This window comes from Strongylocentrotus purpuratus, unplaced genomic scaffold (genome assembly GCF_000002235.5).
Source record: "Strongylocentrotus purpuratus isolate Spur 01 unplaced genomic scaffold, Spur_5.0 spur5_scaffold_6, whole genome shotgun sequence".
Taxonomy (NCBI): Eukaryota; Metazoa; Echinodermata; class Echinoidea; order Camarodonta; family Strongylocentrotidae; genus Strongylocentrotus; species Strongylocentrotus purpuratus.
In genome coordinates this window covers 44,631,059-44,657,702 of record NW_022145612.1, presented here as the reverse complement: position 1 = coordinate 44,657,702, position 26,644 = coordinate 44,631,059, and the positions used below count along the sequence as shown (strand labels likewise).

The 26,644-nt window shown below is 38.1% G+C and overlaps 2 protein-coding genes across 2 annotated transcripts in view; one reads left to right on the top strand and one right to left on the bottom strand.

The window, feature by feature from the left end:
* Positions 1-1,838: 1,838 nt before the first annotated feature.
* LOC115930006 (microtubule-associated protein futsch-like) lies at positions 1,839-13,767 on the bottom strand. Its single transcript, XM_031000292.1, has 3 exons — positions 13,686-13,767; positions 4,186-12,011; positions 1,839-3,531 (listed from the first exon to the last, which is right to left on the bottom strand). The coding sequence occupies exons 2-3, from the start codon at positions 11,864-11,866 to the stop codon at positions 3,251-3,253; spliced, it is 7,962 nt and encodes a 2,653-aa protein (XP_030856152.1). The 5' UTR covers positions 11,867-12,011; positions 13,686-13,767; the 3' UTR covers positions 1,839-3,250.
* A 1,727-nt stretch (positions 13,768-15,494) lies between these two features.
* The window catches only part of LOC590750 (protein mono-ADP-ribosyltransferase PARP4-like), a 27,839-nt gene continuing 16,689 nt past the window's right edge, over positions 15,495-26,644 (top strand). Inside the window, exons 1-13 of the mRNA XM_030972219.1 lie at positions 15,495-15,746; positions 16,664-16,724; positions 17,107-17,167; positions 18,756-18,938; positions 19,619-19,792; positions 20,635-20,778; positions 21,281-21,502; positions 22,255-22,415; positions 23,231-23,368; positions 24,025-24,123; positions 25,188-25,371; positions 25,746-25,917; positions 26,360-26,493. Of these exons, the coding sequence (XP_030828079.1) occupies positions 16,690-16,724; positions 17,107-17,167; positions 18,756-18,938; positions 19,619-19,792; positions 20,635-20,778; positions 21,281-21,502; positions 22,255-22,415; positions 23,231-23,368; positions 24,025-24,123; positions 25,188-25,371; positions 25,746-25,917; positions 26,360-26,493 (1,707 nt within the window). The 5' untranslated portion in view covers positions 15,495-15,746; positions 16,664-16,689. The remainder of the gene's footprint in view (positions 15,747-16,663; positions 16,725-17,106; positions 17,168-18,755; positions 18,939-19,618; positions 19,793-20,634; positions 20,779-21,280; positions 21,503-22,254; positions 22,416-23,230; positions 23,369-24,024; positions 24,124-25,187; positions 25,372-25,745; positions 25,918-26,359; positions 26,494-26,644) is intronic.

Sequence of the window (26,644 nt, the reverse complement as noted above, 5' to 3'; positions counted from 1 at the left end):
TTTCATAAACAGTTCAAGATAAAAGAAGTCAAGGAAAATAATTTCATAAATGAAGGGGGGAAATGGAAACTGAAACTTTGCTGCACTTCATAAAAATATAGTGTCATGTACAAGACCTTGATTACAATGCATAATGTACAATTTATCTTTACATGGCATATGTACAGTTTACAGCACTAATCAATATTACTATGCAAAAAACATTTACAAGCCTGAAATGTACAAAAAAACCTATACCCCCGTTTATGGGCTCCAGAGTGAGAGACTATCGAGTTGTAATTGAGAATACAAGTACCGGTATATAAAAAAAACAATATACAAATGAAGCATGCACTACCTAATTCATTATATTCATGATTGAATTGTTCTAAAGTATCTACTGGGTGAATTGTCATCAAACTTAAAGAGAAGGTCGATTTCTGGGAAGAGGTGACAAGTAATTTGTGAGCGTTATCATTATTATTATGCAAGTGTGAAAGAACATCAGATAAAAAATGTTCCCTGAAAAGCATGGCTCTTCGAATGCCCTAATATTCTAAATATGGCATGTAACATAATAAAAATTGGTATGGATTTTTATGCCATATGTTCGTGTAGTCCCATATACATCTTTCTGTGTACAGTACTTGTAACTTTACCAAGGCTGGGTCAAGATTCCAGAACCTTGCAGTACACTTATAAGCCAAATGATCAACCTTTTCCGATTGAATTTACAATGTTTCTTTCACATTGCAATCGCATGACCAGAACTCAACTTTATCTTTAAGTCGCTAACTTTTATCAACGATGTATGGCATTATGCATAAAATATATTTTGTATCAATGTATCAATACAGGTTTCATGATTCATAACAATGCAGGAACATGTTCTAAAACCTCAAATATAGCAAAAATATGCAGCCATTTGAGAGGGAAAATGGCCTTGTTTCCCATTATTAACATATTATGGAAATCAGCTTTCCAAGAGTAAATCTTTTGTACATTCCAAATAGACATATCCAATTATAAAATAGCTCATACATCAAATTTCCCCAACTTATCAATATTGGTAAATTAGGCATGATCTATTTCCATTCAGGACAAAACAAAAGATATGCATTTCTGTAACACTTAAAAATGATTGGAATAAACCTGCATGATTTTACTAACTGTATTTACCATTTTACAATAATGACAAAACAACGATTTTAAACAAAAACATAATTATATGTACAAGTTTTACAGTAAAAACTATACAAGAGAGATATTTGGAGGATTACACAGAATGAGACTGTGTATTTGTGACCGCTTCATGTCGTTGAAGATAAATAATTCAGTAAATGAGGACCAATAGGGTGTTGAATTTTCAAACACCTCAATATAAAATTGCACCATTTCCCGTAATTTACAGCCATGCAAATACAGTTTATGAAGAATAAAAAGAAATATTGACTGTATCAGTGCAGTTCAAATGTACTACATAGTACATATCAATGTAAAATGTAAATTCAAGTGGGCAATGGGGGAGAGGATGACAACATTCTCGCACGACATGATCAGAAATTTAAAGTTAAACCTATTATAAAGGAAAGACATGAACATAGGCCGCCATAGTGTTACAGTAGGAGTGTACATTAAGCAAATAATATACATTCTCAGCTACTCTTGACTGCAATAAGGTAAAGATCATAATTTACTGTTTCATGTAAATATTTCATTGCATGAGCATTTAAAGACCTGGACATGATAACTACCTATATTTAATCTGGTATTGATCGCAATACATCATGATAAAGTGAGCATATAACTATATTAACTTAATCAGCTGATGTGGCATTATGTGTAACAAAATTCTTTTATGATTAACCCTATTACATGTAGTTGTCACAAAATGATACCTTATTATGGGTAAACATTTCAAATAATAAATATGGACAGATGCAATAGAGGACCCAACGTGTGTATCATATAAATTAGCAACTAAATTATTCATACCCGTATCAAGGTTGTAATTTTTGATGTTTGTGAAAAATTGATTTGTGACAATATATTTTTTTGTTGAGAATGTGACATATTAAAGCTTACATCTAAAGGTATTCAACAAAGGCCCTAGTTCAACCATTCCACCATTCATTCTTATGTTGCGAAAAAAACCAACTCCAAAACCCCAAACTTACAGAGGGTATGAATAATTCAGTTCAGCAGTAATGAGAGAGCGAGTCATTCTGCTCACAATATAAACTGTACTACCTGTACGTAAACAATAAAAGTAAATGTTATTCCTTTTAAAGTCTAGATTCAGATCCAATGATCTCCATCCTGCTGATTTGGTGCAGAGAAATTTCCTTGATAATAAATTTGCCTTGGAAGCTGCAAAGTTCATACATAATAGACTTTAAAGGGAGTGTAGCCTGACGAGACTATGTGTCTTTCCCGTGGCCTGACTCGAGGCCAATCAGGTATAATACCAATACGGACAACGCGACCACGGCAATCATGTGCGTGCAACCTATCTATACGGTCTGATGCGGGAATGCTGACAATGTAGAGATTAAGTCGCTGACTACCATTAATCAAGTCCATTCGTTTTCGTGCAGTTGTCCAAAATAAGACGTAGATGGCGTTAACCAGTATTTGCCAAGCTTCACTCCCTTTAAAGATAACCTGAAGCTCTGGTAATGATGGAAAATAATTTCTTACAGAATCAAACAAAGCCACCACTGATTTGTTTTCATCTTACACAATTCAATATATGTGATAAATGAGTTGGAGGAGAAAAGATAATAGCTGAAGAATAAGCATGAAAGATAACAAGATCAAGCTAGTTATTAAAAGTCATTGGTATAGTGTTTTGACTGAATGTAACATTTCAGCCGGTTTTCATCAATTCTTTCAAATTTTGATATTCTGATCTGCTGCATGATACAGGATTCAGAACTGCTTCATAAAGCCAGTTACCTTTGGAATAGAACTCCATTACCAGGGGAGTGTTTCTCAAAGACTAAGATTGACTTTAAGTTGGACTTAACTATGGCAGGCTCTCACCATAGGTCTCTCAACTATGATCTTTAGATATCATTTTTCCCTTCAATCAATGAACTATGTACATTCGTGACTAGGATTTTTATGTCCATTAAAAATCCAATGTCAGGAATGGTTAGAGGAACTAGCGACATGAACGGCCTGCCATAGTTAAGTCCAACTTAAAGTCAATCTTAGTCTTTGTGAAACACTCCCCAGACCTCAAGATCAGCTTTGAAGGCTCGCCTCGTCAGTCATCAAACGAGATTCCACCGATACTGAGATGCATCTTTTCATGTTTCTTCAAGATCCACTTCTCACTGAGCGGCTTATCACAGATCCTGCAGACGTAGGGCTTGTAGCCGGTATGGGTGCGTTCATGCCGCCTCTTGTTGCTGCTGCTGTAGAAACGCTTATTGCAATACTGACACATGTAGGGTTTGTCACCGGTGTGAACACGCTCGTGCTTCTTGAGCTGGTTGGCTTGCTTGAATGCCTTTTCACACATGGAGCAAGGGAATGGGAAGGCTCCTTCACACAGCATCAAGAAATTGGGAGAAAATGGTACAATATTAAGAATTCAATAAATTCATTATCATTTAATACAGAATGACACGTCAAAAGCTCTTGTTCGGTAGCATAAAGTGTGTAAATGATACACATACATGTCAATGAATCATAAATACAATGTTCTAACTTACATAGAAATTAGGAATGAACTACATGTTATTTTAAAAGAACTTCCTACAGAAAAGTAATAAAGTGTAAGCCTATACGTTGAAATTTTTCTCAAGGTGGTTGCATCCATATCAATTATCAATATCAGAGCAACTGTAATTTGAGACTAATATTTCAAATATAATTGCTTAAGTATAGTCTACAGGCATTTCTATTACTCTACTAATCTTTAATTAAGATACATTATATAGACAACCAAAATGAGGATACTGTATGTTTGATAGAGTACATTTTTTTTAAGTGTGTGTGTGTGTGTGCAGTGTTTGGTTTCAGTTTGTAACCATCGTCTTTTTTAGGTCATAAAGCTTGCATTTGCAAATTTATTCCCCATTTTGATTTATCTATTTTTTTTTACAATTCTGAATGTATTTTGCACAACATCTTGCACAATCTGCTTTGTTGGAATAGTTTCTAGTAAAGTCCATGCATATGGAATCTAAAACTCACCTGTATGAATTTTCTTATGCTCTTCAAGTAGCTCCTCATGGACAAAGTCTTTTCCACACAACTTGCAGGAGAAGAGTTCCGTCTTGGGTTTATCCGGTGTCTGCTGCTTATTTTTGGAAGGACCGCCTGCAGGCGTGGAGGATGACTTTGGTTTCTCCTGGCTGCTGCTGCTGCTTTCATCTTTGACCTGTGGCTTATGTGTATGATAGTGGTTCACAATGTCTGCTCTCCTCTTGTAGGTCTTATCGCAAACAAGGCATACAAAACGACCATTTTTTTCATGGCTGGACTCGTGTTTCTTCACGTCTTCTTCAGTCTGGAATGATTGTTGACAGATTGAGCACAGCATGGGGGCTTTAGTGGGGGCTTTAGAGGGGCCTTGAGATGGGCCTTTGGAGTGGACGGAATTCAAATGTGCCTTCATCTCTGCCTCCTTTTCTGTACATTTCACCTTCTCAACTCCTCCCGTGAATGCGGCAGTCAGTTTTCGAACCTTAACAGGTTGACTGGGCTTAGAATCCACCTGATCATCTACAACCACAATTTCAGAAGACATTTTCCTCTTAACGGGACTTGGAGCTTGATTCCTATGGGATTTATAGTGACGTACAATATCGGCTTTCCTCTTGTATGACTTGTCACAGACTAGGCAGAGGAACATGCCAGACTTCTCATGAGACAGTTCATGCAGTTTCATAAGTTCTTCGTTTTGGAATGATTGTCGGCAAATGGAACACAACTTTGGCTGATTAACATGGGTAGATTCAAAATGAGCTTGCATATCCTGATCAGTCTCAAACACTAAAATACATGATGAACATTTGACTTTCTTCACGGTTGGGGCAAAAGTTATTGCAAGCTTCTTGAATTTGTTAGTAGGCATTGGCTTTCTCTTAGCTTTGCTGATTTCATCAGGTGTAGTTTCAGCTGGTGCTTGCTTAGCTCTCTTTGCTTCCAAGCAGTGTTTACAAGAGCACTTCCCAGTACGGCACGTCTTTGAAAATATCCTCTTTTTGGCTTTTCTGGCTTCAGAAATGGGTGTTGTCTCATTTCCTTCCGACTCAAGGGCTATTACCTCTGCCTCATCAAAATTATCTTGACTTTGCAAGTGATGATCTGAGGTATCCTCAGTTTGACCGTCATCTCCATTCACTTCTGGCGTACGAGCTACCTCTGAAGACATATCTTGCTTATCATCAGAGACTACCTGAGCTTCTGCATCCCGGGCTTTCTCCCCCTCATCTACACTGCTTGAGATTCCAGTCTGCTCTACAGTCAGAGGCACTTTTAATATTTCACCTTCCGGAGTAGTGACTGGAATTGTCACAACTCCGTCTCCAATAGTTTCAGACATCTTTAATATCTCCTGTAATATCATATTGGCAGTTGCTTCATCTGCTGGCTGAGCAGTCACTGCCAGTTGTGCAAGGTTTTGCTGTGGATCTTTTTCTTGAACAGGTAAGGATTGAACAGGTGAGGATTGAACAGGTATTTCAGTTTCTTTTGCATCCCCTGGCTTCTGTGTTGGCATGTTTGTACTCTCCATGATTGCACTGTTACCAGCTTCGACACTAACATCAGAACTAGCTGTTTTGGGTGCTGATTCTTCATGCACTGTGACATCCTTGTTATACTTACATGCCTTTGAATCATAAAATATGATGATGTCGTTGTCTTCTGGAGAGTCTTCGTCAATCATTAGAGTACCATCCTCTTGATCTGAAAGTGCATCTTCACCCTTTGCATCATTTGAATCAGCTTGCTTGGTTGCTTGAGGTATATCAACAGCTTCATCCTGAAGACTACCAACCTTTCTTTCTTGTGATGCATTCCCAGGTTCATTTTCATTTGAAGAACTCGCATTATCTAATTGTTTTGTATCATCATCTGTCAATATGCTCCTGTCAAACTCAACTCCTTGCGAGGTTGCCAGGGTCAAGACTGGTGCCTCCATCTGTGCTGAAGTCTCACCTTCATCCTGAAGACTGTCATCCTTTCTTTCTGGTGATGCATTCCCAGGTTCATTTTCATTTGAAGAACTTGCATCATCTAATTGCTTTGTATCATCATCTGTCAATGTGCTTCCGTCAAGCTCAACTCCTTGCGAGGTTGCCATGGTCAAGACTGGTGCGTCCATCTGAGCTGAAGTCTCACTTTCATTATCGACTGTATTTGACCCTTGAGCTTGAAAATCTCCTTCACACTGAGAACGTTCTAGTACAGGTATTTCAATATCCTCCTGATCGATCTTTTCAGCCAGATGGTCACTGTTCTCAGAGATGATTTTTGATACCTCTTCCATTTCTTTACAAACCGTCTGGACTCTATCTTCAATGGGGACAGCATTGTCTTCCCTCTCATTTTGCTCTGAATCTTCTTTTTCTGTGTTCACTTGATCCACTTTCTGTTCCTCCTCTGTTTCATTGGAAGCTGTATCTGTTACTGAACTTTGAGAATCTACACTTTTGTCAGGCTGTTCAGCAGGAACACTGGGCATTTCATTTTCAGTAGTCATTGGCTGAGAATCTTCTAGCTGAACAACAGTTTCAGGGAAAGGTTGTAATTCTTTACTTTGTTGATGTAAGGATGCTTCCTCTATTGTTACTTTAATGTTAGTTACTCCTTCTTGACTTTTCACAGAAACATCATTTTCATCAACCTGAATGTTTTCTACATTTTCTGAATCCTTAGGTAACTCTTCCTCCACTAGATCTTCCCTTGCTAGACCTTGGTCAAATGCCTCTGTGGCTGCAGAATTTTTGTCAAAAACTCTTTCTGCTGTCATGGTGTCCCTGCGGTCTGCATGTTCATCTGACATAATTGCTGACTCATTGACACTGTTGTCTGGGCTTCCAACCACTAGAGATTCTTTGATAGGCTCTTCATTGACATTAGTGGTTGACACGTCTTTACTCTCTGATGCACTTCCAACCACTTCTGGTGCACCACCTGATCCACTATCTCTTAACTTTTCTCCCAATAATGACTCTTCCTCTTCTGTACACTCTGTATGTCTCTGTACCTCAGAACTTGCTTGTGCTGCTACCAGAACACTGGAATCAGAAACTGATGCTTCCGCCTTTGTTTCTTCAGTGGATGGTTTGGTTTCGTGTTCCTCATCAACTTCCATTGCTTCATCACTGTACTCAAGGTCTAGATCAGGTGCTCCAACATCTAGACAAACGTCTCTAGGTTCTATATTAGATATCTGTTCACTGGACTTTTCCCTCGTCTCATCAGGGATAGAAGTAACAGCTTGTGATGTAAGATCAGCAACCACGGGGGTTACATCCACAGCTCTATCCTCATTGATATCATCTATCTTTTCTGTCTCTATGTCACTTGCTTCAATAGCTGGATCAACGTTTTGAGGTACTGAACTCATTGCAACACCACTAGGCATTTCTTCACTAGACTCTTCCTTAGTCTTGTCAGGCACTTCATCAATGGCCTGTGAAGCGAATTCAGCAGCAGCAGTAGTCTCTGTGTTTCTTTCCTGACTTACGTCATGAATATCCTCTTTTCCCTTTACAACTTTTTCAGTATCTGCCTCAATGTCGCTGGGTCCTAAACTCACTGATTGTTCAGCAGATATTTCTTCATTGGCTGATTTCTTGGACATGTTGGTCGACGTTTGATTAACTTCTGACTGAAGACAAATTATGTCTCCCACTTTGGAATGCGGTGTTACAACAGCATCAGTGCCAGATATTTCCATTCCAATGTCACTTGTAGAAACAAGTGGATCCTCTTTAACCGCAGTATCACTCCTAGAATCATCTACCTTGACAGAAGAAACAACAGAACTCCCATATTCAGTTCCGCCCAAGGCATTGTCACTACTCTGTGATTCAGATTCACCTCTTGTCTTTGCTTCTGCTTCCTCAGTTATTTCTTCAAGGTCTGTACCAGGATCAAATCCTTCAGCAGAAGATATGTGTGAAGGCTCTTTGTCCTTAGTTTCCTCTGGGATGTTACTGACCGACTCAATTCCTACACTGCATTTGTGGTCGTTGTCTGTAGCACCAGTAGCCTCCATGTTCCTACCCTTGTCCATATATTCATCATCCTGCACAATAACATTGGAACTGTGAGCTCTTGGTCTGCCAACTGTGACTGTTTCCTGAAGATGTTCAGTAGATAACCTATCATCGCTTTCATCCGTAGTCTTAGACGAATCACATTCAGTCTCAAATAAAGTATTTTCTGGCCTTTCAATTTCTCTCTGGGTGCTACTTTCAGAAATTTCTTTAGATGATGATTCTACTACAACTTCTTTACTAGATTCACAGGAATCATCAGCAGGGATGTTCTTTCTTGATGGAGATGTGTCGCTCTCTTCTGTTATACTCTCTTTCACAGTTTCTTGTTGAGATGTACTGGCTTTATTGCTACCCAATAACTTTTCACTACAATCTTCTTCAATGACTGTCAATGTACAACTTCCCTTTGATGTAATGTTCTCTTGAATACTTTCACTTGTGACAGGAGTATCAGCAACTGCACAGTTTTCCTCCTCCTCTACTTCATTTAGAAGGTTTTTCTCTGAACATATTCCCTTTAAGACTGTGTTAGCTTCGGAGCTACTGCTGACTTTAACCCCAGTGTCTCCATCCATTGGACTTTCATCTGATGTTGGGGACGTTCCACTAGTAATCTCCTCATGGGCTGGAGTTATAGACTCCTCACTCCTGGAAACTTCCTTCTCAATTCCTTCAGATAGCTTTTCCCCTTTGTCCACAATGCTTTGTGGCATGATTTGTTCCTCATCCAACTCATTGACATCTGCTGTAGAAGTTTGAATTACATTGTATTCTGTTCCTTGCACTTCACTGTTTTCCGCATTTGCACTTCCATTACTAGATACATGATCAGTATTCTGACTGCATTCTGCAGTCTCCTCACCATCTGATATATCAATTACCCTTTCCTTTTGCATCCCGTCAGCATGTACATCCATTTCATTCTCATCCATCATAGAACTTGAACCAACATTATCAACCACAACATATTCATCAGCTAATCTGCGACCGTCCTCAACACGAAGTTGACCACCATCTTGCAAATGTTCTAATTCCATACTGGTTGATTCATTATTCATATTTTCTGAATTGCATGTGCTTGATGGTTTCGCCTCTTCTAGCAAATTGTCATTGTCAGCAGAACTCTCCAGCACAGTTCCTGTATCTTCCAGATCACTTGTATATTGAGGATGTGATGGTTCTGTTTGTCCTGTTGAAAATGCAGATGGCTTGATTGCAGGGTTCACTGAAGTCTGATCCACAGGCTCATTTTCATTCACATTTTTAGGAATATCTCTTTCTAAGTCTGTATTTGAAGATTGACATTCCTGATTTTGAGAAGCTTCAATCAAATCTTTCTGCAAAGGCTGTTCATTTTCCAAAGTTGATACAAGTTCAACTGATGTTGTATCACAAGAAGGGGTTTTGACCTCTGCACTGCTTGACTCAAGTAATGACATGTCTTTCTCTTGACCATCATGGGAATGTTGCTCAACTGTATCAGAGGTTGCTCGAACTGGGTCAACATTTTGTTCTTGTCCTTGTTTGCTGGACTGATCTACTTCATGCACTTCTGAAGATTGTTCCTCATTTGCCAGGCTTTCAAAATCACTTTTACTTGCTGTTAGAACTGAAGAACTTGCCTGGTGTTCTTGTGAAGGCTTCTTGCTTCCAGGTCGACCATCTTCAGTTTGAATAGGATGATCAATTTCCATGTCGGACACTTGCAATGTTATTCTCTTTTCATCACAATTTGTCTGAACGTCACTAGTTACCTCTCCTGTTGATTCCACAGGAAGTTGTCGAATTTCTGCAGCCATAGCAACACCCTTCTGTTCAATTTCTTCAGGGTTTTCCCTTGATTCCTCCATGGGCGTGCTTACCTTCTCGATACTAGTGTTGCTTTCTTGTGCCTTTCCTATATTTGAAGATGTTACACTTGAGGGATGATGGGATACAAGTACTTCAGAATCTTTGTCCAACACTTGTGAGGCTATGCAATAAACTTTAGATAAGGCCCTTGTTTCTTCAGGAGACATTTCACTGCTGGATATTTGGTCTGTACTCTCCGATAGATCCATTGGCTCCTCAGTCACATCCATTGATTCTTCTATCAGTGGGCAAATGGATTTCGGTACCTGGTGGATTGCACTTTTGGTCAATTCTGTTGATGACTGGTTTGGTTTCATCTCACAGGTCGGAGATTCCACTGGCATTTGTCCAATGTCATCATCAGACTTGTCACTGATATCCATTGGAGCACATTCACTCATTTGATCAGTTTCCATGCTTATTTCCATTGCAGTCTCATCACTCGCATTAGACTTACATTCTATTCCTGTGGAAGTACTTGTGACAGATTCAGAAGATACTTTTTCGAGAACATTTCTTGCCGTGTCAACCACAACACCTGTATCCACTGCCAATATCTGTGAGAGGTCTGTATGACTATGCTCTACTTCATGTTGTTTAACTTCTTCAACTGTAGAAGTTATGGTATCCTCTACTGGCTTTTCAGTCATATCACTTCCTGCTTCTTCTGCTGATGGCATAGCAACAGCTAACATATTTTCTGTGGAACATACATTTTCAGTAATGTCCTCTTCCACTTGGATGCAAACAGCATTTTCCTTATCACTCTCTTCTGCAAATTGTTTTTCTCTTAATGTCACAGAGTCCATGAATAAGGAAGAATTCACTCTAGTCACTGAATCATCACTGATTTTGACAACATCTGAAGTTTTCATCAACATATCAACTACTGGTACAGACTCTTCAACTGTAGGGACAACATGGCTTCCACTAAATGTACCTGCTTCTTGAGATGATGAAGGGACCGTCTCAGGTAATTTTACTCTCTGTCCATCATTCATTACACCATCTCCTTCTGTCTCAATTGTACCAATTACCTGGACAACTCCTGGGCTTTCTCTGCAGGGTTCACTCTCAACTTTCTTGGCAATTTGAACATCCTGAACTATTGAATGGGTAACAAGTGCCGCACCGAGTTGTAAATCTATCTTTACGTTGTCCTCTTTTTGTGTTGCTGATTCTCTGCACTCTTCCACAGGTTTCATGCTTTCCTGCACAGATATTTCAAATTCCTGATCCTCACTTGATAAGGGAATAGAATCTCCCTTGACTTTCTCCAATGGTACCACCGCTTCAATAGGGGACATAATATCTGAGCCTCCAAGTTCAGTTGACACTTTTCCTGGATTTGGAGTCTCTGTCTCTTCAGAAGTCATCTTTTCTTCAGCAGTCGAAATCGGTGGAGTATCCCCCTCAGGATGGGTTTTACAATCATCTGCCTCAGCTGTAATGACAGCTGCTGAAGCATCAGGAATGACTCCTCCAGGTTCCAGAGAAGTGTGATCTTTCAAATCCACCAACTTTTCTTTCACTCCTGTACCCACTACATCAACATCAACCACAAAATTCCCAGGAATATCTTCATTGGGTAGATCTCCAGTGCTTCCTTGACTGAAGTGTATTCTTACTGGATCTCCACTGCCTTTGTTCTCAGAACGTTCCAAAGGACACTGCTGAATGGTTGTCTCACATTGTTCATCCTTATTTTCTCCATCCCATTTACTCTCCTCTCCACCTCTACCTGGTTCAGTCGAGACAACCTGCAACACTTCATTTGCCTGTTCCATTGTCCTGGATGGACGGCTTCTTTAATTGGCTATTGTGTGTAACAAAACCACTAGTGCATGGACGCTTGTATTACTTTAACATATTTTGAAGAACAGTAAACTTCTTGTAGATGAGAATGGCCATGTGGTATGCTTGGTTTGAGATCTGTAGGGGAAGAACAAAAATTTGGTATAGAGTTTGAACAATGGACATGATAATATTGATGTTGCAGGTAAAAAAAAGATGGACATTTCTCATTCAGTTATTGGATATTTTTTTTACCTAGAGAAATACAGTAAACTTAAGTTGACCTTGATGAGACTTGAGTTGACTTGGGCAATCTTCAACTTGTGCACGAGTCATAAAAATACCACTTACGCATATATGTACTACATGTGTTCATGTGTACACGGTATAAATGATTTTGCCCATAAAATACCTACGAGGTGGTGCACGTACCTGGAAGTACAGATGAGCTTCTTAGCACTTTAGTAATACAACAACCATTCATCTTTCTCCCTAAAGAATCCCCATTAAAGATAAAGACCGGTAGTGGTAAAATTGCGGTTAAAGGGTCTTTGGTGCAAAATATCTATTCAATATTGTTAAATATTGCCTTCAGAGGTTTAGATGGCAATACGTCTACCTAAATTCACAAAAAACAGAAATATATGCCCAAATGTATGTAGAAGTGCATTCGCCATATCTATCCAAGCCGGATCGATATGATAATCTACCAAATATATCAATTAGTACATGTAGGTGGTTTCCCGGCAAAATTTGTATCATCGCCAATAAGTAAAAACATATTCTTTTACATGATTGGTAATAAGTGCTTTCATTACATTTTTTGAGAGGGGGGGGGGCGTTTCAAAAACTGGTCTATACTTATTATGTATTGACAAGTTGTACAGTGTGTGTGTGATGGTTATCTACTCTGATGACATGGGCGTGCCCCACCCACACAAAAAAAGAGCGTGTGTGCAAGTATTAACGTCTGCAGGCGGGCACGCATCCGCGTAGTTAGCGACCGTAATAATGATCTTTATCGTCATAATGTGAATTAATGAAGATCTGAGATTATAGTCGCTAACTTCACGCAAGCGCGGCCCGCAACCCTTCGGCGGTATGGCATGCAATTGTATTGTAATTGTGCAGCAGTTTGTATTGAAACCTGTGTGAAAGTGTATATCATAATGTCTTCGTTTTTAGGAAAATACTCCAAAAAAGATAAGAGAATTGACATGAAAGGGGCAAGAAAGATAATGACTTTCAATCATGACCATTATTTATACAATTGGTGAAGATTTAGTTGATTTTTTGGTATGTTTTAGTAGGGTATATCCATGCCAGAGTTACGATTCAAACTCTGGAGGTAATAGACTAGCGCCAAAAAATTATATCTGATTGATTTTTTTGATTTTTTTATTATTATTTCAATAATTTTTTATCCATTCCAAAACAATACAAATCATTCTTAAGATTACAGTTTTTTTTTCATCTTGACATGATTGAATGGATTTCAATACATAGAATGTAAGATTGATGAAACAAAAATGAAAGCAATGATACACGTTTATAAAAAGTAACCCAATTACACTAACACCACACACCGAGTCTGAGACTGAGCAAGCGCCTGGCCCCTGGCTTAAAAATAACATTACACAAATAAGAAGACGTGGGCCAATATATAGAATGCCAATGCCGTACAGGCTGGATTTCGATGGAAATTGACGGGCTAATCCCTCATCACACTTGACAAAATTGTCCTTAATCCATCGGAGAATAATATCCTTTATTTCAAATGAAGAAAAAGTACTAAATTTGCAATTACTTTACCTCAAACTTCAGCAATTATTTGAGATCTTGATGTTCTTCTTTTCTTAGGGCTACAATCACGCATGCGCAGAATGACCCAAGCGGAAGTTATCCTCTCCGGCTTTTATTGGGCCGCTTTTATTGGCCTATAATAATTATTATGGGCCTGGGATGGATATTTTTTTGTTGTTGTTATTCTCCTTATTGTACCCCAAAAGTTCAGTTGCGTAGCTAAAGGTCCAAGGGAGGGGGGGGGGGCACAAGGAGGCACGTGCTCCCATAAATTACTCTTAAATACAAGTCTCACCACCTCTTTATTTATGTACCTCTCCAGCTATACGTTCTCAAAACTCTGGCTTACTTGTTATTCCTAGGGTTACAGTAAAGTACTGGGCCTTCATTATGGAATACTCTCCCTCGATGGATTACAAATAGCAGTTCTGGTGAAGTGTTAAAAACAATCTGAAGAAGTATCTGTTTGTTTAATTTAGCCTATAACTGATTACCATTACCTTTCATGTATCTTTCCTATTGCACATTAATTTGTTTGTATATATTTTACATGTATTTCATCTTTTGCACAAGCTGCGCCTTGAGCTTTTGTTTGTCAAGTGGATTTGGCGCCTTACAAATAGTATGTATTATTATTATTATTATTTTATTGAACGTTAAATACGTATACCCAAAATCTCAACATAATATATTAAAGTATAGTTTGGAATAAACGTCAACTTCAGGAAGGCTCCAAGATGCCCAAATATAATGAAAAGATCTGGGTATTTTGATGCAGCTAAGGCTCTCAAATTTTAGGAACTGGAGAGTTTCAGACAGAGAGGTCCATTAATAAACACCCCATATCAGGTGCGTACGCAGGGGGGGGGGGGGGTTAGGGTTACCTCCCCCCTTCCTTTTTTTTTGTAATGTGTATTTTTAAGGGGAACCCCCCCCCCCTTTCGATTTTCGATTTTTGATTTTTGATTTTTGATTATTTTTTTGATTATTATTTTTTTAATTTTTTTTGGGGGGATGACCTAAAAATGATGACCTTACCCCCTCCCCCCCCCCCCCCCCAAACGGAACGGAATGCCGATTGGTCAAATTTTCAAATTTCAAAATTCCGAGTTAAAATGGGGGTAGTTATTAAAAGGGGAAGGGGCACTTATTACAAAGGAAAAGGGGCACTTGTCAAAGTAAAAGTTGCACCTCTCATTTGAATAGGGCAATTATCAGAGGTGAAGGGGGCACTAATCAAAAGTGAAACGAGGCACTTCTTGTAAAAGGGCACTATTCCTATGTAAAAAGAAGCACTTCTTCCAAAGTTAAAGGGGCACTTTTCGGGTGCTTTAAAAAGTGGGGCACTGTGCCCCCTGCCCCCCATGGAGGGCCGCCTCTGTGTATATTATTTACATTTTTTCCATAATAAAAAAGTGCAATTTTTCGGCGGTCGCTCGCAATATTTCAGATCCAGATAGCATATTTTCGGGCAAGAGGCCTTCGATTCACGGCCCTAAAGCGAAAATGTCCGTACGTCTATATGTATACATCCTAAAAGGGTGCCGTGACTAAAGACAGAAGGGGTTGAAAATGTGATCTATAGCTTGACTAAAGAACTGATGGTATGATGCTGCATGATATACAAATCCTAAGTATCTATCACAATATAATATTTCCATATGATTCTGACCGTGCTCAGTTGAGCGAAGGCCTTGATACTATAGAGTCAAAGTACAAAATTTCATACCCGGATATAATTATGACGCATCGGATACTGAAGTTTGTCTTTACTATAGTTCGTGGTTCGGTTGTCAGCACTTTTCTGTACGTCGACTATATACAGTAGCCTACAGAACGTTTCTGATTTCACAAACATACGGATGTGTACGTAAAAGTACTCATTATTGTCTCTGCAGTAATGTATCAAGCACATCGCCAAGCAGAAAGGGGGTAAATTCTCTTCGCCTGCATGATATGAAATATTAGATCTGAATTGAGGTTCATTAATTTATAACCGGCCACGGTGCAGTGAATGATTGTTTCGTTCGGTCGTCGTCTGCTGTGCCTAGATGACTATTGTCGACAAAGGTAAGCATTCAATCTTGTTTTGACTTTGTCTTTGCGGCACCATATTACACCTATCAAGGCCTATTCTTTCAGGCCTATATATCACGGAGCTTAACTAGAAATACACCTGAATATATAATATTCTTTCAAATTTGGATTTTCGGCCCACTATTGGTGGAATAAATATGCAAAGATATAAGATACACTTCTCCTCTTTCTCTTCTCTCTCTCTCTCTCTCTCTCTCTCTCTCTCTCTCTCTCTCTCTCCTTTTTCACCGGCAATTTCCTCTTTTCGGATATTGTAGTGTAAAACATAATGTAAATATATGCATTGTTAGCAAAGAGGTTAAATCAACATTTCGGTTAAAGGAGGATATCAACCTACTTGTAATACTTGTAATACTCGGCAAACGTATCCATGGAAATGCATTGCAATATCAATGTAAATATCAATGTCAATCTTGGATTAAACATTTTAAGTCAATACTGAAGAAAAAAAACCTGTTTAAAAAAATTGTATTATCATGATCAAAGTGGTAAAATGTTAACACGTTTTCTATGTCTTGTATAATTATGTTCTGTAATACATCATGCAAGTAAGGATACTTATTGCATTAATATACAAAAATAGTATATTGCATTGGTATGCAAAGACATTATCGTATGCAAAACAAACGTGTATATTGCATCTTCATGTTTCCCTTTCGTTATTTAACCAATAAATATGCTTCCAGATAATTATATACGAAAAAATGAAGGACGTAGGAATGAATCTAGATGACAATAAATCTTTTTACAGCAATCATTTTATCAATAAATATGAGTAATGAATGAATTGTATTTATGGAGAGGGGGCCGGTCTTTCTCTTTGGCCAGTACACCTGGCTTAGCACTTTATCAGATTATATCATTTTTCCCCTTCTGTCATTGTCATACAGGGTAAGGTCGATACTCGAAAATCAACATGGCGACGTCAATCATCAGTACAAATCGGCCCTGGTGAGTCAATAATTATATTATTCTTTCCAGATAGATCTGTAAATGCTAGTACAATCTGAATCTAAAAGTAAAAGTACTTCAATACAAGAATTAGAATCAACAAAATAGACAGTGCTTTATGTTAGAAAGGAATATTACAGTCGCAATTGTTCCGATTTATGACTTTGACATACATAATATAAACAATACGTTCAAGACATTCAGACATGATATGAAAAAAGAGAAACCCACCACGGCTGAAATAATGTAAGAAAGTGTAAGGAGATTACGTATTATGTTCTAAAACGAAAAAGGTAATTGATGAAAGTGTCATAGCGATTAACTTTATTCATAATAATATTTATGGGGGAAAAAAAATCATATTCGTTTACCGATTTCATAGGATCGACGAACCAGTCATCGTACCAGTGCAGGAACAGTTGGTCAAGAAAGCAGTTCTTCAAGTAAGAATGAATTATTTTATAAGAACGTTTTTTTTAAAGGTTAGGAATATGGCCATAATCATAGTGCAATCGAGCAAGTTGTCATTTGCGTTGAACTCATAGGCGTTTCAGCTTTAATTTAAACGGGTCAAATCGCTGAGCGTTACTTAGAATACCAGCGGAAAAGCCAGACTAGATTACAACAGCCCTGAACCTATCATTCATGATCGGTAACCATGGGTTTTTTCTGAGCAAACTGCGGTTTTGGGATGACATGGATTAAAATCGATAGGTATTAACTATTATCCTAGACGAAGTTGGCAGATGAACGAATCCCGATCGTCATGTTTCGTCATGGAATGGTTAATTTAACCTGCACTCGATTTTATGTCTTCATATTTGTGTTTTCTTTTTTTCTTTTTTGGTAAAGTTTGCATATTATAATGACAAAATTTAAGTGATATCCCTTAGTGTAAACTGGAAAAAGGTACATGTATTTCCAGACGAAATCAAGAGCACTACCCCCCCCCCCCTCTCTCTCTCTCTCTCTCTCTCTCTTTCTTTCTCTCTCTCTCTTCTCTCTCTCTCTTTCTCTCCCCCTCTCTGTCTCTCTCTCTCTCTCTATCTCTCTCTCTCAATCATTGGGTTTCACGTGCCCCGGCCAATACTTCCTGTTTCTACGTCACCTCTATAGCCACTCTTCTTCTTTTCATTTAATTTAGTTCATATAGAAAACTGCTGGTTTCGCGTGACAAGGCTACTAAATACGTCTTTCAAGAGTCTATTCTTTCGACTCCTTTCTCTTGGCTCATGATCCCTAAACTCGTATAGACCTACATGTATACTATAACAAAAATTATTCTCGTTTCAATTCAACGTGTGCTGCCTAGACAACACTCGTATTCTTTAGTGATACTTTTTATAGCGCACTTTATACTATCTTATAAACGTACCCTTTCCCTCTATTATTGCACAATATTTTAGTCCCGGAAATACTTAGATCTTTTCCGTTTAGATACAAGAAATAGTGCATTGCACCCTGGCCCCTGACGAACCGTCAGTAATGGATATGACATCATCATCATCATATAAGGCCTATAAGGCCAAGTCTGTTACATACATCGTTAGTCATGGCCCTCCATTTCTGTAGATTATGATCAGATTTACTCAAAAAGCTGGTATCGCTGATTTCATTTTTTACATCATTTCTAAATTGTAGTTGTTTTTTATTATTCAATTTAACGTGTGTTGTCTAGACAACACTCATGTTCTTATAGGACACTTTATGCTATTTTATAGGCCTGCCATTTACCTCTATTATTGCACAATATGTTAGCCCTGAAAACAATCGGGTTTTTTCCGTTGAGATAAAAAGAATCAACAAATGCACCCCTTGACAAACAGTCAGCAATCCCGGAATCATTTCGAAATAAAACACTTCCGCCAGAACGGTATAAAAAAAGGTCACATGACGCTTCTAAAATATTTTCTCTGGGGATACATAGTTTTACTGAATTTTGATTATGATTGTATCTCTAAACTGATAAAATTGATAACAGCTTTCTTCGTTCATCATTTTGTTTTTTATGTTTTCAATACATCTGTTCAGGAAACGCATCCTGCTGCCCCCGGAAATGCTCGTGTCTTTTCCGTTGAGATCCAAAGAAACATTACTCCATCCAAATTGACATCATCGGCATCCGGTGATCAAACCGATGGAACTGATACTTCTACAATAAAAGACTTTCCCTTTAAAGTGGTGACCCATTTGACGTCAACAGGAACAGCAACGGTAAGTGGTTTTACTCCGAACAAAATTGATTCACTGGAAAGTTTTAAAAAATGTTTAAGAATAACCATGAAAGTTACAATTGTTTTTGTTCGTTCGATTTCGGATGATGACCGAAAGTGGCAATCATCAACTTTGAATATGAAAATTATGATTCAATTATCCATTTACGACACGTATCTAATGGTTTTGATCTTAATAATAATTACGTGGGACTGTCATAACAATAAATCATCATGTACATCATTGTATATCATGGATTTACCAATGAGGTTTTAAAAATGATACATTTTTCTCAAGACAATCGAATCCAGAGTAGATAGCCAACCATCTTATATTTCGAACATACAAAGTCATGACGTCTTACAGCCATAGGCCGATAATATACATTGTAAACTACATAATGGTACAAAAGGAGATTTAGTAAGTTGGAATTTTAAAAAAGTTTTCATTGATCCACAACCTTTTGTACCATGTTGCATTTACTCCAAACAGACAGGGCACAGAAATTAGCGTAAATGACTCGGACCTCATACGGTTAGGCATTCAGTTAGGGATTGTATTAGACTTTGGCAACCATGTAACATTTTCATTGACTTGATAACTTGAGTTACTAAACAAAAACGAGTATAACTAAAAAACAGAAATCATCACTCTGTTTTGGCCATCCAATCAATTACCAGGATGAAGAGAGCGGAGATCGAGAGTGCCGCTATGCATCTACGGCCGAGGAGGCTTTGCAGATCTATGAGGATCTTTACAAGCAACATACTTCATCAGGAGATGGTAGGGCATCTATGGTACCAGTCTCGTCTGTCAGTAACTCACGATGGATTGGTTCAGAAGCATTGAGAAAGGTATACTCGTGATTTATTATTGTTGAAAAGGTTTTCAAAACCGCCATAAGTCCTTCAGTTCTTGTACATTCCATCAAAATTCCATTCAAAAAGTTTTACAAAATTAACAAGCGTTGATAACCAATGTCCATCAACTTTTTCGGTTTCCGGAAAGTGGTGTAGGTGGTATAACCTATCTTTCATAGGTAAAGCTGGGATGGTGTCTGACCATCCCAAGAGAAAGACCAAAGATGATGGAATATAAGTATGACATGATGAAGAAAAACGGCAAATAGGTAGCTGATTGTAATATTTATAATAGTTGTTAATAGTAGCTGAAGATGAAGAGAAGAGGGAACATTGAAATGAAATTTAAACATCTAGGAAACGTATATCGCTCAAATCCGGCGCTTTTACATTATTACCCCTATTTCAGCTAAGCCTCCGAATATTGCCGAAGTAACTATAGCGCTCACTATAGCAAATCAGGTACCTACTTACATCAGGGTGAAGAGGGTAAAATGCACATTAATACCTACAGATAACGTTAGTTCTGGGCTGGAATTCGAACCTTTAACCTTATGATCGATAGTGATATAAATGAACCGTTATACCCCTAACACCTCTACAAACTGTCTCTGTATTAATGTTGTACTTCTATATTTCCACACACTAGCGTATTCTCTGTTCTCGTCATCCTCCAATATTCCTTTTATAAAGCCTTTTTTTTAATAAAAAAAAATAAGATCACGACATAGAAATAAGTAAAACGAATGCTAGCCTGCAAATTGCAAGAGTCTATATTTTAGGTATTTAAGATCATACTACATATAGTTTTTCATACTTTTTTCTTCTCTTTTCAGACCCTTCTGTACCGAGAAACCTACTCACCGACACAGGGTCTATCACCAGAGGTGGCCAAATTGGTGGACAATGTTTGGAAGGAAGCGATGGGGAAACTCAAAGAACATCTAGCGGTCCCTGTGGCATCGATTCTTCCTGGACAAGTATGTGTCGATAAGTGCATGGAAAGAATACACATGGGCCTATAAAGGTTCTTGAATTCTTAAACCCCCAAAAAGTTTAAATAGGGGTGACACACCTCAACTTCTTCCATTATTTCTGACGAATCCTCTACATGAATTATACCGTGGATGGAATCCATATCTGAACTGTTGAGAAATCATAAAATGTGTGAAAGAATGCATTACTTTGCTAAGGAAAAATCGTTCGTCAGCTTCTTTAGCCAGTGTAAAAATTAAACTCATCACCCATTTTTGAAAGAAAAATATATATCGGAATAATTTAATTTATAATGATTCGACCTTAAGGTAATGTAGTACGTTTTCAATTATGCCTATTCACTTTTTAAGCTAACACAATCAGAGAATATTACATATTTACCAAGAAATGTAACTGATGTCATAATTATCTATATATCAAATCGAAATGATTACTATGCCGATGTCAAAAATAAGGAAACGTTTCCTAATTGAATTATTTTGTCAGGTTGCAAAGGCAGAAGCTGTTCTTTATCAGATGTGGAATATCTTACAGAAGAGGAAAGGCAAACATCAAGGTGACGAATATGACGAATACGACGACGAAATATCGGATGCTGAAATAGAGACTCTTCAGGAGGAGTTTTACGCCCTCATTCCTCATCACGATTACATGCAATCTTCGATCAGACTGTTGAGCAAAGTCGCAACGAAGCTGGACCTATGTCAAGTAAGAATTTTGGGATGTTTAAAGGTTGATCGGCTCATTCTTTTAAAAGAATATTTGTGGTTTTGTCTTTCATTTGTATCTGAGGAACAATACAAAATGAATTAATCAACTTACTTGCTTGCTCTTGAAAAAGACAATCGGACTCTTATGCAAAGGGAAATCACACCAACTTAATTTGGGGCGATTCATGAGACCAGAGTAAGGGGGTCGGGAAATGCCCCTCGATATTGATAAGTGCCCCTGTATTTGAAGATAAATGATAATAATGATTGGTTCATATTCACACAGGGTAGCCCCATGAATATCAATACTGCTCCTCATACGGGCACTGCAATTAGTATTACCCCAGCATTGCCAGGTACCCAATCATACACATGGGTGGAGTGTGGCAAATGTGGATGAATGTTTTGCCAAAGGACGTTAGTACCTGGCAGGGATTCGAACCCTCAACCCTTGGATTGAGAGATAAGTGAATAGACCACCAGCCTACGACACCTCCATCTATCATTATATAGAAGGTATACTTGACTGACTAGCAAACGAGGTATGAAACATTCAAATACAAGATAATTCTATAGAATAATATAACCTTGATAATATTCATATAGTCCTCATTCTTCTTCTTTTCTTCCTAAATCTTTAAACCATCCTTCTCTTCCCCATCATTCACCCTTATTCCCCATCACCCCCTCTCTCTCTATCTGTACCCTTTCCATTTTTTTAAATCTATATCTAATCCCTGTTTTGAGTAGATGATTCGAGATGCGGTATACATCAGCGAGGAGACGGGATGGCAGAAACGACCCACGCCTGAAGCCAAGTACAGAGCTCTTCGATGCTACATCCAACATCTACCACCCGATCATCCAGAGTATGGGAAGATCAAGACACTAGTCCAATCAACTATGCCTAGGTATGTCATCAGGTTCTAGGACACCTACCCCCTAGACAACCACCCCTAGGATAACCACACTCTAGGACAATTACCCCTAGGGCAACCACCCTCTAGGACGACTTCCCCCTGGGACAACTACCACCTAGACAACTACCCCCGGACAACTACCCCCAGTCAACTACCCCCTACGACAACCATCGTCTAGGACAACTACCCCCGGACAACTGTCCGAGGGGTAGTTGTCTGGGGGTAGATGTTCGGGTGTAGTTGTCCTAGGGGGTAAGGTAGTTGTCCTAGGGGGTAGTTGTCCTAGAGGGTGGTTATCCTAGGGGTGGTTATCCGGGGGTGGATGTCCGGATACGATGTCATCATTCTATTCGGAAATAAGTTTATAATGTTCACTTCATGAAGTAATTTCGGGTTTAATCCAATTAACATCATCATGGGGAAATTATTTTGGACAAAATAAAAAGTAAACGTAGAACAGATATTTATATTTTGCGTAGTATAAGCATGACGAAGTTTTCGTCACCCTCTGCCGATGCTTTACCAAGTGGTCTGTTTTTAAACGACTGAGAATAACAAATCTTCCCAAAGTCTCTCCTCTGCTCCCTTGCATTTCAACCTCTTTGTTAGGCAAGGACACTCCCAAACTCAACCACCAACTCTATGACTTTGCCAAGCAACGAGACGCCACTGTTACAATCATTTCGACATAATATGGAGATCTTTCCATCTCGCTTTTATGAGTGTGTGATGAACGGAATCTTTGTCTTATTTTCTAAAATTGTTTTTTGTTTTTCATTTCATTATCTTTCTGTTTTTTGTTTAAGTGAGATGAAAGTAAACACCTTCCGGATCTACGCAGTTAGTAGACCCCCTGACGAAGAGGGTTACCTTCACGACATTGGCAATGATACACTACTCTTTCACGCCACCAAGCCGAACAACGTACTTGGGATCTTATCCAGGTATTAACTCATTTTAGTTGGGTAGAGCGGGAGTTGAATGGGGAGGGTTGTAATATAATCAGGGAGTAAATGGGAAGGGGTAAGAAGTGTCAAGGGACATTCTTTCATGCTACAAAGCAAACAATTTACTTGGTATGTTGTCCAGATTTTAAACCATTATAAATTGGGGAGAAAGAGTAGGGATAATGAGGGGCTTGGAGTGAAGAGAGTGTTGGGGAGGAGATGGTGCAGGGTGGAGACGGTGTAGGGTGTAGAGGGGTGTTGGAAAGTAGGGATGTAGTGAATGGGAGGGGACAAAGTATTAAAATGCCAAGGAAGGGGTCCTTCGAACGGAGAGGGCTGCCTTCTTAAAATTGGCAAGGATTTCCTCCTTTTAAACATTGCTAAGCAAAACATGTTTTGGTATCAGGTACCAGTCAGCCAAAGAAGGATTTAAGTGAAAACATATTAAAATTTTCCAGACTTGATTTACTTTATACTTGGCATTTACAACTTTGAAACAAATGCATGTCAAAAAGGTGTGTCTGCGCCTTGAGCATTTGATTGTCAAGTGCATTTGGCGCCTTATAAATCTGATGTACTATTATTATTATTATTAAAATATGTTTCACGATTATTTTTTCCCCGCTTGTATAAATTTGTTTTATTCCTACAAGGGGTCTCCTTATGCCCAAGGTTGTGGTGGAAATGTTTAACGGACAACGCCGTGACGAGGGGCTACTTGGTCCCGGTCTATACTTTGGTGATCGAACAAGGTATTTATTTAAAACTATACAATATTTAAAAAAACATAGTATATTAACAATTTATGATATACATAAGCAACAGATTGGTATCTTTATGTTTTCTTACTCTAAAAATATACTTCCAAAGTTTCTAGATGATTGTTTTATTTGTAATAGAAATGTGAATAATTATGAAACTCGTCAATCAAATCTTTTACACCTGCCAATGTATGCCGGACCAAAGTTATGGAACAAACTACCCAAAGAACTCCAAATATGCCCAACAGTATCAATTTTTAAAGGAAAACTTAAGAAATATCTTGTAAATGAATATGTATAATTACGATTATTTTTTACATAAATGCCTTTTCTGTCTCTTGTCCTTTTGTAATGGATTTGTCCGGTTTAGTTTTGCTTATTGATGCTTTGTGTTATTTTAACCTTGATATTTTTATCTCGTTTTTTAAAAATAAATTTAAGAAACTTTTTATGTAAATTTTATTATCTTTGGGAATAACCTTGAAAGGCCATCGGCCTTTGTTTTTTCCAACCACATTATGATTTAAATTGAAGATGTTTCATTTTAACGTTTGTTAATGTATATATATGCATATAAATTGTACTTGTGTTTTTAAAATCAGATGTGGAAATAAAACTTGAACTTAAACTTGAATACTGATCGTGTTGATATGTGACAATAATATACTTTTTCTTCTGATAACATCAAGAAAATGAAGTATTCTGAAATAGTTTTAGACAAGGTAGTGTGTTTCAAAAACAAAACTGTTAAAGCTCTTTGTAAGATATGTTTACTGATTTGCATGATGTGCAGGACTATATAAACTATACAATGAACGATATAAGACTTAATGTGTAGACGTGTTGCTTAAGTATATTCACAAAAAATGCAGATCCAGACACTCATGCTTTGATCATCTTAAGTTTCCCACACCAGTCTCATCACATCACCTTGCAGAAGCACTGTACATATTACATTTAAAATAGATATACATAAATGTATTTTCAATGAACAAATTGAAACATATAAAGAGGTTAGGCTGGGCTTCATCATACTATGATCATATATCATCTAGCACATGCATTCAGTACACAAAAAACGGATACTTCTCTCAGACGAGGATGATGCTTGTCATCAGGGTCGCTCTCGGATCCACTCAAGACTACTATGAATTTAACACCAAGATGCAACAGGCACCCGAAGGCTTCGAGAGCACACATGGTGTTCGTGCTACAGAAAACAAGCCTTCAGAGTTCAAGGTTAGTGCCTTTACGATTTTCTTCGTTTTATTTTGTGATAGTAGAAACATATATTAATTATTACGAAGATTAATAACTTGACATATGAGACATTTTTGCTAGAGAAATTGATAAATAGGGCGGATCGATCCTTCCCCCCCCCCCCCGAGGGGGGGGGGGGTGTTAAAATGTGAGCTCCATTGCATTTTTTAAAAAGATATTATGTTTCTTGGACTTCGAAGGAGAAAGGGGAACCACCCAATTCTATTTCATTTGATAACGCTCATTGTTCTTCGGGAGGGTATATAGGACAATGTATTTTTAATAAACATCTCAATAGGTCGACCAAATGATGTAACAATAATCTTGTCCATAATTTGTATTTTCGTCCCTAGGAAGACGAATTTGTTGTTTATTCGACCAAGCAACAATGCATTCGTTATCTCGTCGAGTTCAGCATTGATGGCGATGATGATGTGGTCGATGGCTACGCCTATGACGAGGATGACGGTGAAGACGACGGGGTGGGAAACGTAGATGAAACAACAGAAACCTTAGACAAAATTGGTTTGTATTCGTCTGTTATAATATATATTCTATTTCTTTTCATTTGAATTACCTGCACATTATTTTGTGCATATTATATCCTTCTGTAACCGCGTAGGTCAAAGAGTGATAAATGATTTACAAATTCAAAAGCTTTTTAACGGGTTTTGGTAAAATGAAGAAGAAAAACCCCGCTAACGAATACAAGAATTATTCAATTGCTGAGTATGTCCTATAACTCATGGCCTGTTTTATATACATGGTTTGTAAATCTTCTTCTGTGTATGAGAAGTAACGATTTATCTGTCCCTTTCTTCCTAATCTCTCTTTTCCAGTTGTTTATATTCTTTCGAAACAACGTCCACACATTAAATTGTCTACAATATCATCATGTAGTTTCTTCCAGTTAGAGCTGAATTCAAATACATTTTTAGTTTGATACAGTGTTCTCCTTAATTTCTAGATCTTGTCGACGTACAGTGCTGTCAGGATCCTGTCAGCAGGACAACCACAGGTCTAGTTGTAGCCAACAGCAGAGAGGGCGTCATACTTGAAGAAGTTCATGTCAGAGGCCACATTACTGATCTTGCAGCGAAGGTATAACAAGATGCTTCACCAAAATTCACTTCGAATCATATTGCTGTTCCTTAAAGAAACACATTAGACGGGACGAACGGCGGTTATAATATGGACAGTATCCAGACAAAAACTGTATTTTCCTCTTGAAGCTTCTCGGGTGTCCGTTCCG

What these genes read in the sequence shown, in the direction of transcription:
- LOC115930006 (XM_031000292.1), bottom strand. Translation starts at nt 11,866, where the DNA reads ATGGAACAGGCAAATGAAGTGTTGCAGGTTGTCTCGACTGAACCAGGT. An exon ending in GCATAAGAAAATTCATACAG is followed by an intron (nt 3,532 to 4,185) that starts GTGAGTTTTAGA and finishes TGCTGTGTGAAG; the next exon opens with GAGCCTTCCCATTCCCTTGC.